The 16,684-nt window shown below is 38.6% G+C and overlaps 1 protein-coding gene across 3 annotated transcripts in view; it reads left to right on the top strand.

Moving 5' to 3' along the window:
• Nucleotides 1–843: 843 nt before the first annotated feature.
• Nucleotides 844–16,684, top strand: part of LOC137070696 (titin) — a 30,505-nt gene continuing 14,664 nt past the window's right edge. For 2 of the 3 annotated variants that reach the window (XM_067438063.1, XM_067438061.1), the window contains exons 1-7: nt 5,992–6,085; nt 6,240–6,403; nt 11,068–11,331; nt 11,482–11,633; nt 14,593–14,746; nt 14,830–15,019; nt 16,573–16,667. In XM_067438063.1, the coding sequence (XP_067294164.1) occupies nt 6,307–6,403; nt 11,068–11,331; nt 11,482–11,633; nt 14,593–14,746; nt 14,830–15,019; nt 16,573–16,667 (952 nt within the window). In that variant the 5' untranslated portion in view covers nt 5,992–6,085; nt 6,240–6,306. Of the gene's footprint in view, nt 928–5,991; nt 6,086–6,239; nt 6,404–11,067; nt 11,332–11,481; nt 11,634–14,592; nt 14,747–14,829; nt 15,020–16,572; nt 16,668–16,684 lie in introns of those variants that run through there. The other variant, XM_067438062.1, reaches the window with a different exon arrangement.

Here is a 16,684-nt window from a genome sequence, read left to right as displayed (position 1 = left end):
GCGTATACATTCCACGACATTGCACACTCGTAGGCCTACTGTTTATAAGCATTTATGTGTGATCGGGTTGCGTTAACATTAGTTAACCACTTTAGTTAACATGAACCAATAATGAATTGCACTTATAAAGCATTTATGTGTATTTGTTCATGTTAATTTCAACATTATTAAAATCTTGTTAGCATTAGTTAATGCACTGTGAACTATCATGAACAAACCATAAACAGCTGGATTTTTATTAACTAACATTAACAAAGAATAACTAATGCTGAACAGAGGTGCTGTTCATGGTTATGTTAACTAATGCATTAACTAATGTTAACTAATTCAACCTTATTGTAAAGTGTTACCAAAAAAGTTACCAATATATATATATATATATATATATAAATATATATATATATATATATATATATATATATATATATATATATATATATATATATATATATATATATATATATATAAAGGCTTTAAATATAGCCTATGGTATAATATAGCCTAATTGTCACATGCAACCAAACACATATACAGGTGTGAAATGATTTATGCCAATGTGTACAACAAACGCTATTAGACTTGTGGATACCTTTTATGAATAACCATTATGAGGGAATTGGAACCCAATTGTTCTCATTTTTCTGAAACTGCATGTTTTAGTTTTTTTTATTTGTGGCCTCATTCATTTTGCACAGTGTCTGAACACATGCAGAGTGGTGCTTAATTTAGTCCTCTCATATTGTTCCTGCTGTGGAGGGGTGGTGCTCTGCTCTCCAGGTTACGTGACAGAGCCCATCTGTGTACATGTGTGTCTGCTGCTCCATCATTAGATCAAGCCTGTTGCATTGATAAACCAGAAGACACACACTGGCAAGCGCTCACTGACAGAGATGCTGCACTGAGGCTTAACACTTCTGCTCTCCGTGGGTAAGTATAGTATTTTTTTCAATTGTTAAATTAAGGAAAGGCAACTTATTTATAAAGCACAATTAAAAACATTTGGCTGACCAATGTGCCAAACAATTCTTAAACATTTATACAATAGCATAAGCTTTCATGCAGAAGCAGGCAAACTGTAAAATCATTAGTTAGCTGTAGTATTATGACTGTTTTGTCCAGCTTTACTACATTATATACTTTTATGTATTTTCCTCTTTGAGAATGACTGCAGTTTGCATCGTGAATTCTGCTGATGATATGTTATCTGAAGGTGTGGCACATGACAAGTAATATGTTATGTGATCTGATTACTTTCCCCAAGAAATGAGTAAAGTAACACATTACTTTTAAATGTAAATGATTAAAGTAGTGCAGTTTACTTTGTTCTCCAATTCATTGACTGCACCTTTCCGGTCCACAAGTTGAGAGAAATCGGGAGTAAGGTGCAGGTTGGAATTCCAGAAAGCAGATTATATGACACGTGGTATGTTTCAGGCTAAGCTGATAACCTCAACTTTCATTTCTAAAAAACTGAGGTAACTTTCAGGGTAAGTTAGTAGCCATTGCAAAGCCAAAAGCCACATGCATAACATTATGACTGCCCTAATACTGTGTTGGTCCCATTTTTGCTGCCCTGACCCTGATGCCCTGACCCAGACCCATGAAGGTGTGCTGTGATATTTGGCACCAAGATGTTAGCAGCAGATCTTTAAAGTCCTGTAAGTTGCGAGGTGAGGCCTCCATGGATCAGACTCGTTTGTTCAGCACATCCCGCTGATGATCAATTGGATTGAGATCTGGGGAATTTGGAGGCCAAGTAAACACCTCAAACTCGTTGTTGTGCTCCTCTAACCATTCCTGAACCATTTTTGCTTTGTGGCAGGGTGCATTATCTTGCAGAAACGTTTCCTTGAAAGGGTGTACATAATCTGCAGCAATGCTTAGGTTGGTGGTACATATTAAAGTAACATCCAGATGGATGGCAGTCTCCAAGGTTATTGCCCAAAGCCTCACACTGCCTCTGCCGGCTTGCCTTCTTCCCATAGTGCATTTTGGTGCCATGTGTTCCCCAGGTAAGCAACACACACGCACCTGGCCATCAACGTGATGCAAAAGAAAATGTGATTCATCAGATCAGGCCACCTTCTTCCATTGCTCGTTTCTATCAGAAACAGTATGATTCCATTTGTGGTCCAGTTCTGATGCTCGCATGGAACCGTTGGTGCTATCAGGGGTGGACCGTGGTTAGCATTTGGGCACCCTGACTGGTCTCCAACTGTGCAGCCCCATACGCAACACATTTACTTTTTGAACAATTTGAGCTACAGTGCAGCCGCTCATGACCCTGTCGCCAGTTCACCACTGTTCTTTCCTTGGACCACTTTTGATAGATACTGACCACTGCAGACCAGGAACACCGCACAAGAGCTGCAGTTTTAGGTGGCCATATGCACTAAGAATGTAAATTAAACAAAACAAAACAAAAGAAGAAATAAGTATGGCTCACTTTTTCATAACATCCGTTTTCATGGTGATCTGTTGATTCGTCAATCTTTTGGAAATGTCTTGTGCGTTCACTGTTAACACTCTGGGTTGACTCAATTTTCTCCCAGGCGCGTTTTTGAAACCGTCATGCCCCGACTAAGACTAGTTTAAGATAATCAACTGAAAGTTCAGGCTATTAAACCTTACTGTTCTAAACTAAATGTGAGCATGTATTTAATCATTTCCCTGTCAAAAACTGATTCAGTATTCCTCAAAATGAATAAATACACTAAAATGTCAGCAAACATAATACACTAAAACTAAAATTCCATGTACCCGTTTTACATGCCTAATATCGATCTAGCTTACTGCAAAGTGTCTCATATTATAACATGACTTTCAACGCACACAAATATATTTAATATAATAAAACAGTGCTGCTTTATCCCAAATACGCATGACCGGAAGAAGCGGAAGCAGTCGTCTGACGTAACACATTACCTTCCATAAAAAGTGGAAGTAACAATTAGCTACTTTTTTTGGGAGGAGTAATGCAATATTGTAACATATTAATTACTAAGTAACTTTCCGCAACATTGGTTATGAGTAAGTAAGTCTATATTTATAGATCCATTTATTTAAATATTTATATAAAACAATAACATTTTATTCTAAAGTTTTCTCTTTACTCTTTCCACTATACCCATATAACAAATGCCAGACAATTTAAACTCCTTCTCTCGAGTGCTTAGATTGTATTTGTAAGGGGATCAAATTTTCAATACGTTAATGAATTGCTAAACTGCTTCTTCATTTAATGGGGTGTTGTTCAGCAAAAGAAAACACACCCCCGGCTCCTGGCATTAGATCCCATTAGCTCACCCACCTGCTGTCTATGGCCAATGCCAGATGAGTCATAAGGCTGAAGCACCCATTCATGGGATTCCTGTTTGCCTCTGAGTACTCACCTGCTCTCCCAACATGCTTTGTCATAATAGACTGGACATCTAAAAAATTGAAATGTAGTAATAATAATGACAATAATAACATATGATGTGGAGAAAGAGGATCTCAAGCCACACATTCAAAAATAACTAATACAGATGCACAGCACAAAATATAAAGCAATAACAAACATAATGGCACCCTTTTGCTCTTAATAAAACAAATCACTTATTTTTAATATTAATCAAATATTTTTGCACCATTTTGATTTTCTCTTTAATTGTGTGTTTTTGATGAAAGAGATTCTTGAACCAGCGCTAAACAACTACAGTGGGGCAAAAAGTATTTAGTCAGCCACCAATTGTGCAAGTTCTCCCCCCTAAAAATATGAGAGAGACCTGTAATTTTCATCATGGGTACACAACTATAAGAGACAGAATGAGAAATCCAAAAAATCACATTGTCTTATTTTTTAAGAATTTATTTGCAATTTATGGTGGAAAATATTGCTTTTAGAAGGTTTCACAACTTTGACTACTATTTTATGTAGTCTCAATGTATTCTCAATTCTCAATGTGTACTCAATTTGAAAGTATGTATTATACATATTTAACACTTCAATTGGAATCTGTCAGTATTGTCCCATACTGATATTTTTTGTTTGTGTGTGTGTGTGTGTGTGTGTGTGTGTGTGTGTGTGTGTGTGTGTGTGTGTGTGTGTGTGTGTGTGTGTGCGTGTGTGTGTGTGAAAAATGGAAGCAGAACACTGTGCCAAAACAGGTGTAAACCTCTTTTTTTTACTTTTTTTTTTACAGATTAATCCAAAATAATTCCGGTGAGAAATGAACCTTGGGGTAATTAACAGATGGTTCTGTGGGATGCGTTTTCATGAAAATCGAATGTAAAGAGTTTTATCTCTAAAAACAGATTCGCTTATAATGCTTGTCTGTGGGGCACAGGGTAGTGAAATTAAATCGCTAGTTAATACCACTAACAAGGCTCAAAATAGCCTCACACTAACACGGTAGCATAATGAGGGTCCCTACATGCAAACCGAAGCATTGAGAACTTTGTAAGTGTACAAACAGTTTAATAAGAAGATACTTTATAAAGACAGAACATTACGCGCATAGAGACAGCAGCCATCTTGGAAAACAGTCTTGACGAGTCGAGCTGTGCTAAGTGATGAACTGTGACTTGGAATCTCATATGGATCGTTGTTTCTGGGTAGAAAGCACTGAACGCAACAGAGAAAATAAAAAAATAAAATAAAATGTTCCATGTAATTAGATTTCACAAACTTAATTCCTATCGACCAGCTTACTTAGCGTTTGTGGCTCGACTCTTCAAGACTGTTTTCCAAGATGGCTCCTGTCTGTAAACTCATAATGTACTGTATTTATAAAGTATCTTTTTATTAAACTGTCAGTACAGTTACAAAGATACCGGCAAATACACGGATAATGCGACCCGGCATTTGTTCCCGGGCCGCTAGATTTGGTCCATTCACACTGCCAGCGAAATACCGTAATATGTGCGCTTTCACACACAACCCGTAACGATCCCGAAACGAGTTGACACGTGACATCCTGATGTGACGTATAATGGCGAGCGATCTCAGCTTCAGCGCGGATAGTAAGGAGCTCCGTGGTCTCGCGTTGTGTCCAGTTTGCGCACATTTCTGCTTGTTTAATTTAAGTTTCTTTTGTATATGAACACTCTCTGCGTTTAAAACACAGACGAGCTCTTCTGGCACTGCAGGGTTGTATTATTGAAAAAACAAGCTCTAGGAGTCGCACGATAACTACGTACACGTTTCGGCATTAGTTTCGGCTTTTGTTCACACAGCGCTCGTCCCGGGTCGAATACCGCAATATTACTAGGTCCCCGACCCGGGTCGAATTTGGTAATCAATCCCGGGACGTGGTTGCTTTCACACAGAAGGCGACCCGGCAATGTTCCGGGAATATTGCGGGTCCGACGTGCAGTGTGAAAGGGGCTAAAGTAATTCATTACTGTAATTGAAAAGTGTAAAGTAAAGGATTTGTTTTTAAGTTTCCTGTAATTCAATTACAGTTACTTCTGAGGTAATTGCAATGAATACTGTATATGAGCAAGCCTATATTTAAAAAAGTCTATATCATCATGTCATTGAACACACTCATATACACGCCTGTAGAGAAGCATATTTACAGCATCATAACATCACTCATTTCTGTCATGTACTGGTCATATAAAGGAAGTATTAAACTAAGACCGCCCTACATGGACACAGTAGCAATGAAAGCTTATGTGATCAGGTACAAACCTTTCCTTACAAGCTTTCTAACTGATCCTCTAAGTACAAAGCGCCTCTGCTCTTTTCATGTTACGATCAGTAAATGGAGGGTTTGCTGCTGTGTGGTGTAAAGTGCTCAGCCTATTGAAGAGAGTAAAGAGGTCTGTAGTATACAAAGGCTGGCTGTGATGATAATAGTGGTAATGAAACACAACCAAAATAGGAATATGCAGAGAGAGAGAGAGAGAGAGAGAGAGAGAGAGAGAGAGAGAGAGAGAGAGAGAGAGAGAGAGAGAGAGAGAGAGAGAGAGAGAGAGAGAGAGAGAGAGAGAGAGAGAGAGAGAGAGCGCTGTGTGATAGTTAGAGATTTGTTGCTGTGTGATAGACACTGACTCATTCTTTGAAGACACACACACCAATTAATGAGGCATAGCACAAGTATGTATGTTTCGAAATATTTGATGTTAAGACTATTTTATGACTGAAAAAATCTGTTTATATAGTCAATGATGAGTATGATGAAATCCAACATGAGTATGGCGAAATCCAACATGTTGAGCTGTAAGAGAACTTTGGCCTGTGTGTCTTGCAGTGCATGAATGCATTTGGTCAGATGAGGAATGATGCTATGGACCATTATCTTCATTTGAAAAGCACAGATGAGGGCTAGCATGTTTCGTCCTGCATGGAGATCCCTTCAGATGCTCCTCCTTCTGTCCTCTTCTATCAGGATTAATCCTGCTGTGTCTCAATTAGGTGAGTATAACCTGCTGTGTAGTATTTTGGACGCTTATGGGATTTTATTCTGCTGATCAGGCCCATAAAAATGCATGCGTGCCATGCAAATGTTTTATACGCTTGCATAATTTGACAAAAGGCTTGCCAAAACATTGTGCTTGCTCCACATGTAGCCTAGCAACGGTGGACTTCAAACTACCCCTGCTCCCTCAAAGTGATGTCCATTTGAAATGAGCTTTAATGGTGAAAGATGCACTGAATATCTGGAATAGCTAGATATTACTTACAGTAAGCCATTAATAGAATGCACTAATGCAAAATAAAATTATTTATGCTAGAGATAACGTGATGCATACAACCTTAAAAATAAAAGGTGCGAGGAAGAACCAAAAATGAGGTTTACAGGGATGCCATAGAAGAACCATTTTTGGTTCCTTAAAGAACTGTTTTGTGACATACAAAAACCGCAGCGCACTGCTCTTTTCTGAATAAAAAAAAACACTTACCAAAAAAGGAAGTGCAGTACGCCTTGCGTTTTCGAATCTTAAAAACGCATTCTGTGTGATTGGGGCCTTGCTGTTGTCTTCTTCTGTTGTCCTTACTGTTGTCTTCTTCTGTCTCCTTACTGTTGTCTTCTTCTGTCTCCTTACTGCCGTCTTCTTCTGTCTCCTTACTGTTGTCTTCTTCTGTCTCCTTACTGTCGTCTTCTACTAGGCGTTTCTCAATGTCAAGGATGCTTCCTTGGAAGGACGGATCCTTCCAAGTCACTTCCTTCAGAGGCTAGGCGAGGCTCCTCTTTAGCATTCGGAGAACACGTAAATGGAACAGTCTAGCAAGTGCACGTCATTGCGTCATTACGTCAGTGAAAAGGTCCGTTGGCCATCAATAACGTTATTTGTATTTTTTATATATCAGTACAGTAGTATTTTGTACCAGTATTTAAACGTTAAACTTTACTTATATTTACTACGGTTATAACAAATGTTTGGTATTGTAAATAAAAGCATTGTGGCAAGCAGCGAGGTGAGGGACCGTGAGAGCGGGCCGGTGGAGTGATAATGAGCGGCAGCTGATCGCCACACCGGTCTCGGCTCACGGCAGTGACGGGAGTATAATTGGAGGAGCGTGGAAGAACTAGGCCTGGACTTTATGTTATGGTTTGTTTATGTTTTATTATGTGTGTGCGGGCAGTCGCCCGTGAGGGGGCTATTATAAAGTTGTTGAACGTTTGCCGGTTCCCGCCTCCTTCCTTCCCATCTACAAACCCCGATACAAACATATTTGCCCCGTTCACGCTCCGAGTCCGACTCCGGGAACGTCTGATAGCAAAGCTGCGCGCATAGGATTGTGGGTGATTTGAGAACGCGAAGTGCGCGAAGGCTACTCATATGCATCATTTCCTGTATATGACATATTTTTCGAACGAAGACTCAGTCCTTGGTTGAATTCCGAGGATCCTCGACATTGGAACAGTCCTTCGTCGGATGTCGATGACGTAGCATCCTTAGAATTCTGGCTTCCGAGGATCCTTCCTTGACATTGAGAAACGCCTTCTGTCTCCTCATTGTTGTCTTCTTCTGTTGTCCTCACTGTTGTCTTCTTCTGTTGTCCTTACTGTCGTCGTCTACTGTCTCCTCACTGTTGTCTTCTTCTGTCTCCTCACTGTTGTCTTCTTCTGTCTCCTTACTGTTGTCTTCTTCTGTTGTCCTTACTGTCGTCTTCTTCAGTCTTCTTCTGTCTCCTTACTGTTGTCTTCTTCTGTCTCCTCACTGTTGTCTTCTTCTGTCTCCTTACTGTTGTCTTCTTCTGTTGTCCTTACTGTCGTCTTCTTCAGTCTTCTTCTGTCTCCTAACTGTTGTCTTCTTTTGTCTCCTCACTTTTGTCTTCTTCTGTCTCCTCACTGTTGTCTTCTTCTGTTGTCCTTACTGTCGTCTTCTTCTGTCTCCTTACTGTTGTCTTCTTCTGTTGTTCTTACTGTCATCTTTTTCTGTCTCTTTACTGTTGTCTTCTTCTGTCTCCCTACTGTTGTCTTCTTCTGTCTCCTTACTGTTGTCTTCTTCTGTTGTCCTCACTGTTGTCTTCTTCTGTCTCCTTACGGTTGTCTTCTTCTGTCTCCTTACTGTTGTCATCTTCTGTCTCCTTACTGTTGTTTTCTTCTGTCTCCTTACTGTCGTCTTCTTCTGTCTCCTTACTGTTGTCTTCTTCTGTTGTCCTCACTGTTGTCTTCTTCTGTTGTCCTTACTGTCGTCGTCTACTGTCTCCTCACTGTTGTCTTCTTCTGTCTCCTTACTGTTGTCTTCTTCTGTTGTCCTTACTGTCGTCTTCTTCAGTCTTCTTCTGTCTCCTTACTTTTGTCTTCTTCTGTCTCCTCACTTTTGTCTTCTTCTGTCTCCTCACTGTTGTCTTCTTCTGTTGTCCTTACTGTCGTCTTCTTCTGTCTCCTTACTGTTGTCTTCTTCTGTTGTCCTTACTGTCATCTTTTTCTGTCTCCTTACAGTTGTCTTCTTCTGTCTCCCTACTGTTGTCTTCTTCTGTCTCCTTACTGTTGTCTTCTTCTGTTGTCCTCACTGTTGTCTTCTTCTGTCTCCTTACGGTTGTCTTCTTCTGTCTCCTTACTGTTGTCATCTTCTGTCTCCTTACTGTTGTTTTCTTCTGTCTCCTTACTGTCGTCTTCTTCTGTCTCCTTACTGTTGTCTTCTTCTGTCTCCTTACTGTCATCTTCATCTGTCTCCTTACTGTCATCATCTTCTGTCTCCTTACTGTTGTCTTCTTCTGTTGTCCTTACTGTCATCTTCTTCTGTCTCCTTACTGTCGTCTTCTTCTGTTGTCCTTACTGTCATCTTCCTTTATTTCCCTACTGTTGTCTTCTTCTGTCTCCTTTCTGTTGTCTTCTTCTGTCTCCTTACTGTCAGCTTCTTCTATTTCCCCACTGTTGTCTTCTTCTGTCTCCTTTCTGTTGTCTTCTTCTGTTGTCCTTACTGTCATCTTTTTCTGTCTCCTTACTGTTGTTTTCTTCTGTCTCCTTACTGTCATCTTCTTCTATTTCCTCACTGTTGTCTTCTTCTGTCTCCTTACTGTCATCTTCTTCTGTCTCCTTACTGTCGTCTTCTTCTGTCTCCTTGCTGTTGTTTTCTTCTGTCACCTTACTGTTGTCTTCTTCTGTCTCTTTACTGGTGTCTTCTTCTGTCTCCTTACTGTCGTCTTCTACTGTCTCCTCACTGTTGTCTTCTTCTGTCTCCTCACTGGTGTCTTCTACTGTCTCCTCACTGTTGTCTTCTTCTGTCTCCTCACTGGTGTCTTCTTCTGTTGTCCTTACTGTCGTCTTCTTCAGTCTTCTTCTGTCTCCTTACTGTTGTCTTCTTCTGTCTCCTCACTTTTGTCTTCTTCTGTCTCCTCACTGTTGTCTTCTTCTGTTGTCCTTACTGTCGTCTTCTTCTGTCTCCTTACTGTCGTCTTCTTCTGTCTCCTTACTGTTGTCTTCTTCTGTTGTCCTCACTGTTGTCTTCTTCTGTCTCCTTACGGTTGTCTTCTTCTGTCTCCTTACTGTTGTCTTCTTCTGTCTCCTTACTGTTGTCTTCTTCTGTCTCCTTACTGTTGTCTTCTTGTGTTTCCTCACTGTTGTCTTCTTCTGTCTCCTTACTGTTGTTTTCTTCTGTCTCCTTACTGTCGTCTTCTTCTGTCTCCTTACTGTTGTCTTCTTCTGTCTCCTTACTGTCATCTTCGTCTGTCTCCTTACTGTCATCATCTTCTGTCTCCTTACTGTCGTCTTCTTCTGTCTCCTTACTGTCGTCTTCTTCTGTCTCCTTACTGTTGTCTTCTTCTGTCTCCTTACTGGTGTTTTCTTTTTCTGTCTCCTTACTGTCATCTTCTTCTGTCTCCTTACTGTTGTCTTCTTGTGTTTCCTCACTGTTGTCTTCTTCTGTCTACTTACTGTTGTCTTCTTCTGTTGTCCTTACTGTCGTCTTCTTCTGTCTCCTTACTGTCGTCTTCTTCTGTCTCCTTACTGTTGTTTTCTTCTGTCTCCTTACTGTTGTCTTCTTCTGTCTCCTTACTGGTGTTTTCTTTTTCTGTCTCCTTACGGTCATCTTCTTCTGTCTCCTTACTGTTGTCTTCTTCTGTTTCCTCACTGTTGTCTTCTTCTGTCTCCTTACTGTTGTCTTCTTCTGTTGTCCTTACTGTCGTCTTCTTCTGTCTCCTTACTGTTGTCTTCTTCTGTTTCCTCACTGATGTCTTCTTCTGTCTCCTTACTGTTGTCTTATTCTGTTGTCCTTACTGTCGTCTTCTTCTGTCTCCTTATTGTTGACTTCTTCTGTTGTTCTTATTGTCGTCTTCTTCTTTATCCAAGACAAGGACAAACTTATAGTGCAAAGCACAAAGCAGTTGAATCTTTTGCCACAAATCAAACCTTTGTACCATATATTTTAGTCTGGCAGAAAACATTTAGCATCTAAACTAATTGTTTTAACCAAATCAAAAATATTAGACTGAATCAACCTGACTATATCAGGATATAACAGCAACTCATTTTTCAGAGGAGGCAGAAATGGCTTCTCAAGGCAATAACACGTTTTTAGAACATATTATGTTTACTTTAAATCTGTTTAAAGAATCACTATTTTATACTCTCTTTATATTTACGTATTTATTATTTATTTCCTTACACACTTTTCTCTTTTGCTTAGTATTTTCAATCTTACCCAAGGATGGCGTTGGGATTTTAAACAGCTCTCTGATGCTGCACTGCACAGTGTTTGACTCTGACCTAAAGGCTCCTCTAACAGTGAAATGGGAGAGAGACACTGGTGGTCTGGACAGCAGGATTCATCAAATGGCCAATGGCTCACTTTTCTTTCCCTGCTTAAAAGAGGAAGACTTTGGAAACTATTCATGCAGTGCAAAGAGAGGGAAAAAACTGATTCAGACCACTGTCACAATCAGCAAAGCGTGTATGTATCTTGCATTGATATAAAATAATATTAATCATTGAAGTTATATGAGAGATCATGTTAATGGTTTCACACAGGACCCTACACACGTGGTACATCTAAGGTGTCCACCACAAATGGTCATGGATTGTAATTTGTGTTTGTTTGTAGGCCTGGAAGATGTGTTCTTTCACCCTCAGTCCATGAGAACTGAAGAGGGACATGATGTTTTCCTTCAGTGTGTCTCTGGTGATAGTTCTCCTGCTGCTCAGATTTCATGGTTAAAGAATGGCAGAGTTCTCACCAAAGGAAACCAGATTCAGGTAGCTACAGAAGAACTAAAAACACTTTTATGGTACACACACTGTTATATCATCAAATGATGGTTATAATAAAATAACTTACAATCAGTTACAACTTACGGAAGCATATTGCATTCACTTGAGAAAAAAAAATCTATAATAATTTTTATTTAATGTTTGATCATTTTTCATAATTTTTCATGAATACATTTTTTTTGCTCTGTTTTTCTGAATTAATGACTTAATTATCTCAGAATTATGAGATAATTTTTTCATGAATAATTATTTTTGCTCTGTTTTTCTGAATTAATGACTTAATAATCTCAGAATTATAAGATATTTTTTTCTTGAAAAAAAAATATTTTGTTCTGTTTTTCTGAATTAATGAGATCCCTCAAAATCCTGCCAAGAGCTTTTAGCTGGATTGCATGAAAGTAAACATGTCCCGCCTTTCAAGTTTAATTCGGTTTTATTTTACTTTGGGTTTGAAACATTTTTCAAACTTCCATGCAATCCAGCTAAAATAGAGCTTGTGGCAGGATTTTGAGGGATCTCATTAATTCAGAAAAACAGAACAAAATATTTTTTTTTCAAGAAAAATTATCTCAGAATTATGAGATAATTAAGTCATTCATTTAGAAAAACAGAGCAAAATATTTTTTCAAGAAAAAATTATCTCATAATTCTGAGATAATTAAGTCATTAATTCAGAAAAACAGAGCAAAAACGTTTTATTCATGAAAAAATATCTCATAATTCTGTGATAATTAACTCGTTAATTCAGAGTCAATTTTTTTTCTTAAGTGAATGCAATAAGCTTCCGTAACAACTAAACATGTTTTTAGTTGTACTACTTTTTTAAGCTGATAAACCTTTACAAAATGATATGTTTGGTGATATTTTTCCTTTTAAATGGTTAGTTCACCCAAAAATCAAGCATTCTGCACTAGTTCAGGCAGGCCACAATAGACAAGCTCCGCTATCAGCTGTTTGGCAAAATTCCAACCTCGCCCATATCGGCTGATCCGATTTCTATGCACTCAATTGGCAACTCTCAAACAGGGTGCCTTACTTAAGAGCAGCTTAAAGGGTTACTTCAGCGATTAGCATATGGCTTTGTATCAGTAGAAACCCTGCAGTATAATTAAATGATTGTGCTTCCCCCCTTATATCCCCCTGAGAGGAGAGATTTATTCATTTTATTTCTGGAAAAATTCCTCCCGTGACGCAACTTGACGATATTTGCGTCATCTTTGGAATGTTTGGCCATGGAGTGTAAAGACTACAGCCAGCAGAGGGAGCTATTTCCACATGTTTTCAACCCGCACATGAGAGATGGGAGATCACACTCACAGCACAGCTCGCAGCTGCAGGCATTAATTTAAACAGATGCTAAGCAATGTAAGTGTTTTAACTTCTCAAATTAATTTCTATGAAAGTTTAGCTTCCAAAGGCATGAACTGAAAACGCGCCAGACTGAACACGCACTGAGAATGTATGCTGTGAATGTGGCACCATTTACTCAGCTCTCATCACAAGAGCTCATCAGCTCATTTATGACATTAAATGTAATCTGACTCCTAATCTGAGTTAGTGCTGTGAGACTCACGCGCGACTCGATCTTATATTGAACAGACACGTTCAGTATTTAATTGTAGTGTCTGTTCTCTCAGTCACAGTAATCCAGTAGCGGTGGCTTTGGGAGTGACCTCACAGGGCAGCGAAGCATTCTGGGAATTGTAGTCTTTCATCCCCATGAGACAAAAATACATTTTCTGTCTTTTCTCAGTCTAGAAGGCACCAAATTCAAAAAATAATTTTACATTTCTACTACATTAATGACCCAGTTTAAATACAGATTCATCTTTCCAGCACTGAAGTACCCTTTAAGTTCAGTCTGCCTGCTTGGCTGCTTTCACTGCATGCTGCTTTGCAACCCACCTCCTCCCCTGTTCCTCCTTAAACTGTTTCAATTAATCAGTGTCATTCTGTTGTCATGGATGCATACTCTGTTCTGAATGTGGGATTTACGCTGCCCTCCCAGTTTATAAAAATGAGAGGTTGTGGCTTATCATGGAGCTCATGAAAAGGATGGGGAATTTAGAACAGAGCCATATTGCAAAATGTAAATTTAGCAAAATATGCCAATAAAACAGTTGACTAAAAGTTTGTCTATGGTGTTTCTGACCTTTAGTGGGGCTAACTAAAATTAAAATCCTGTCATTAATCACTCACCATCCTGTCGTAAGACCTTCGTTCAGACTCTTACGCTGTTGAGGTAGTGTAAACAGTGCAGTGCTTCCCTTGGCCGACACTGTTCACATGAGCACCACAATGATGAGTAGTTTTGCCGTAGAACTAGAAAGCTGTTTACACAGACTAGAAGAAATTTTTGAATAAAGTAAAAAAAAATAAAATAAATAGAATTTGTTTGTTTTTACGCACAAGAAGCATTCTCGTCACTTCATATAATTAAGGTTGAACCAAATAGTCACATGGGCTATTTTAACAACTTTTTACTACCTTTCTGGGTCTTGAAAGTAGTAATTAAATTGCTGTCTATGGAGGGGTCAGAGAGCTCTCCGATTTTATCAAAAATATCTTAATTTGTGCTCCGAAGATAAACGAACGCCTCACAGATTTGTAATTGAGAGAATTTTGGGTGAACTTACCCTTTAAGATCACTAAAAGTCTTGACCAGTGAGAACTTGGCTAGTCGAATCGAAGTTGATTGGTTAAAACCATTTGTGGGTGTGGTTTAGATGTGACCTTTATATTTACAACCACACATACCAGCTGAGTAGTCAAAAATTGATAACTTTAAAGCCCATCAATCATAGATTGTGCAGAACTTCCATATTTATATGATTCACTGCAAAAACTCAGAGACAGACATGACTATGATCTGTCACCAAAAGAGGAAACTGGAAAAGACTAGTTTAATAATATTTATTTGCTAAATACTAAAAATGACCACTAGGGACAGTATGGAGGAGGGAGTCAAAGGAAGACTTCAGGCACCTTGCACATGGCTAACATCACCAAAGCAGACCAAGGAATATATATCTGTATCACCCACAATCCTCTGCTCAACATAAGCAAGGAGAGTCAAGCAGCAACTCTGACAGTGCAAGGTGAGATATACAAATTTGATATATTTTGCATTATACAAATCTGATATGCTTATTACTAAGTGCCTGTATTTTTTATTGCACAGGTTCCAATGTAGACATTAAGATTATAGAGGGTCCACAAAATGTCACTGTACCTGTTGAAATGGAAGCGGCACTTCACTGCTTTGTTGAAGGCTTCCCCATTCCCACAGTTCAATGGTTTAAGGATGGGCATCCATTACCCAATTCTTCTAGATGGGATCTGCAGAAGAACGGACAACTGCTGATTTTTCAGTGAGATATTTCTACGGCAGAATATAAATAAATGAGTGTGAAATTAAAACAACAAAATATATACACTTCTTCAGGAATAAAGAGTTTTAATAAAACCATTGAAAGTCCAATGAAAAATATGATCATCAGTAAATCACCAATGCCTTTAAAGATACCATTTTTGTTAAAAATCAGCAAGGAACCGAAGTTTCTTTCCTATTGTGACATGCATCCAAGTGAAAAGGCTTCTCAAAAAAGAAAAACAATTGTAGGATGGCACTTGATTTTGCACATAGGGAATTGATTGGACCATTGGATCATTAGCCACGTTTACATGCACACTTTTTTTTGTCATTCCGATTAAAAAATTTAGTGGACTGTTTACATTAGACGTTATCTAAACTAAACCAAATGTGGAGTTTACATGTGCTGACTTTGTCCTCTCCAGCAGCTGGAATGTGTTCACGGAATGCCAAGCAACTCTCAGCGGCCACCAGGACTTATACGGTTTTATAAAAGCTATTTATTTATTGTAAAGTGTAATCATCTCAGAAAAATAAATTATTCTGTCAGGCGCAGTTGACGTAAAAAGTGCCTGGGACAAACTCTGTCAAGATGAGAGGATGTGTCATTATGCCTTCACAACTTCTAACGAAATAAAAAGTTTACCCCTCAGAAACATTTACTTTCCTCTCAACATTATCCTGCGTGTGAGCGCGGCGCGCGATCAGACAGTTCAGAAGGCGCGCGCTGTATCACGTCACATCTTCATAACTTAACTAACGCGCGCTGTATCACATATTATCTTCATAACTTTTAACGAAATAAAAAGTTTACCCATCAGAAACATTTACTTTCCTCTCAACATTATCCTGCGTGTGAGCGCGGCGCGCGGTCAGACAGTTGAGAAGGCGCGCGCTGTATCACGTCACATATGGGCGCACACTTAAGTAATCGGGTCAGGTCGTTATGGTTACATTTTTCTTTTGATCGGTTCATGAAAAGGTTTATCCCACCCCTTTTAAACCAATTACAATTTCATTTGGTTTGGGCATTTTTATTTCGATTGAGGTGTTTATATGGAGCATTTTAAGTCAGATTGGACTTTTAAACCGATTAACAAAAATATATTGCAGTATTGGAAAATATCATGTAATACATTAGGCAATATATTCACATATATGGGATTTAATATTTATATTCTCCAATATATTACAATATATGAAAGCGGCAATCATTTGTATATTTTGCAATATATTACAGGAATATATAATATATTGTATAATACCATCAATATATTATTCCATGTATTTACAATATATTATAATATATATCAAAATAATATATTGGTAAATATATTTTCCTTTCGTAAGGGCTAGTGCTCCGTGTAAACGCACCAATTGTTTGCTATGGCTGTAATCTCATGTGAGTGATATAAATTAATGGATAAATAATTTAGCCTATAAAAATACTACAGTATTCCATTAAAAAAAATCATGGTGGATTCATTTTGAGTTCATGGTGACATAAAATACTAATAACACTAGGCATTAAAAGTGTTAAAATCTTCCTAGGAGAGTTTCATCAGAAGATGAGGGGCTGTATTTCTGTGAAGCACGCAATGAGGAGGAGAAAGTGAAATCCCAACCAGCCTACCTCCTACCTGCAGGTACTTCCTTTCGGATG

Source organism: Pseudorasbora parva, chromosome 3 (genome assembly GCF_024679245.1).
Source record: "Pseudorasbora parva isolate DD20220531a chromosome 3, ASM2467924v1, whole genome shotgun sequence".
NCBI lineage: Eukaryota > Metazoa > Chordata > Actinopteri > Cypriniformes > Gobionidae > Pseudorasbora > Pseudorasbora parva.
Note: the sequence above shows the minus strand (reverse complement) of the source record. Positions and strands in the feature narration are given on the sequence as shown.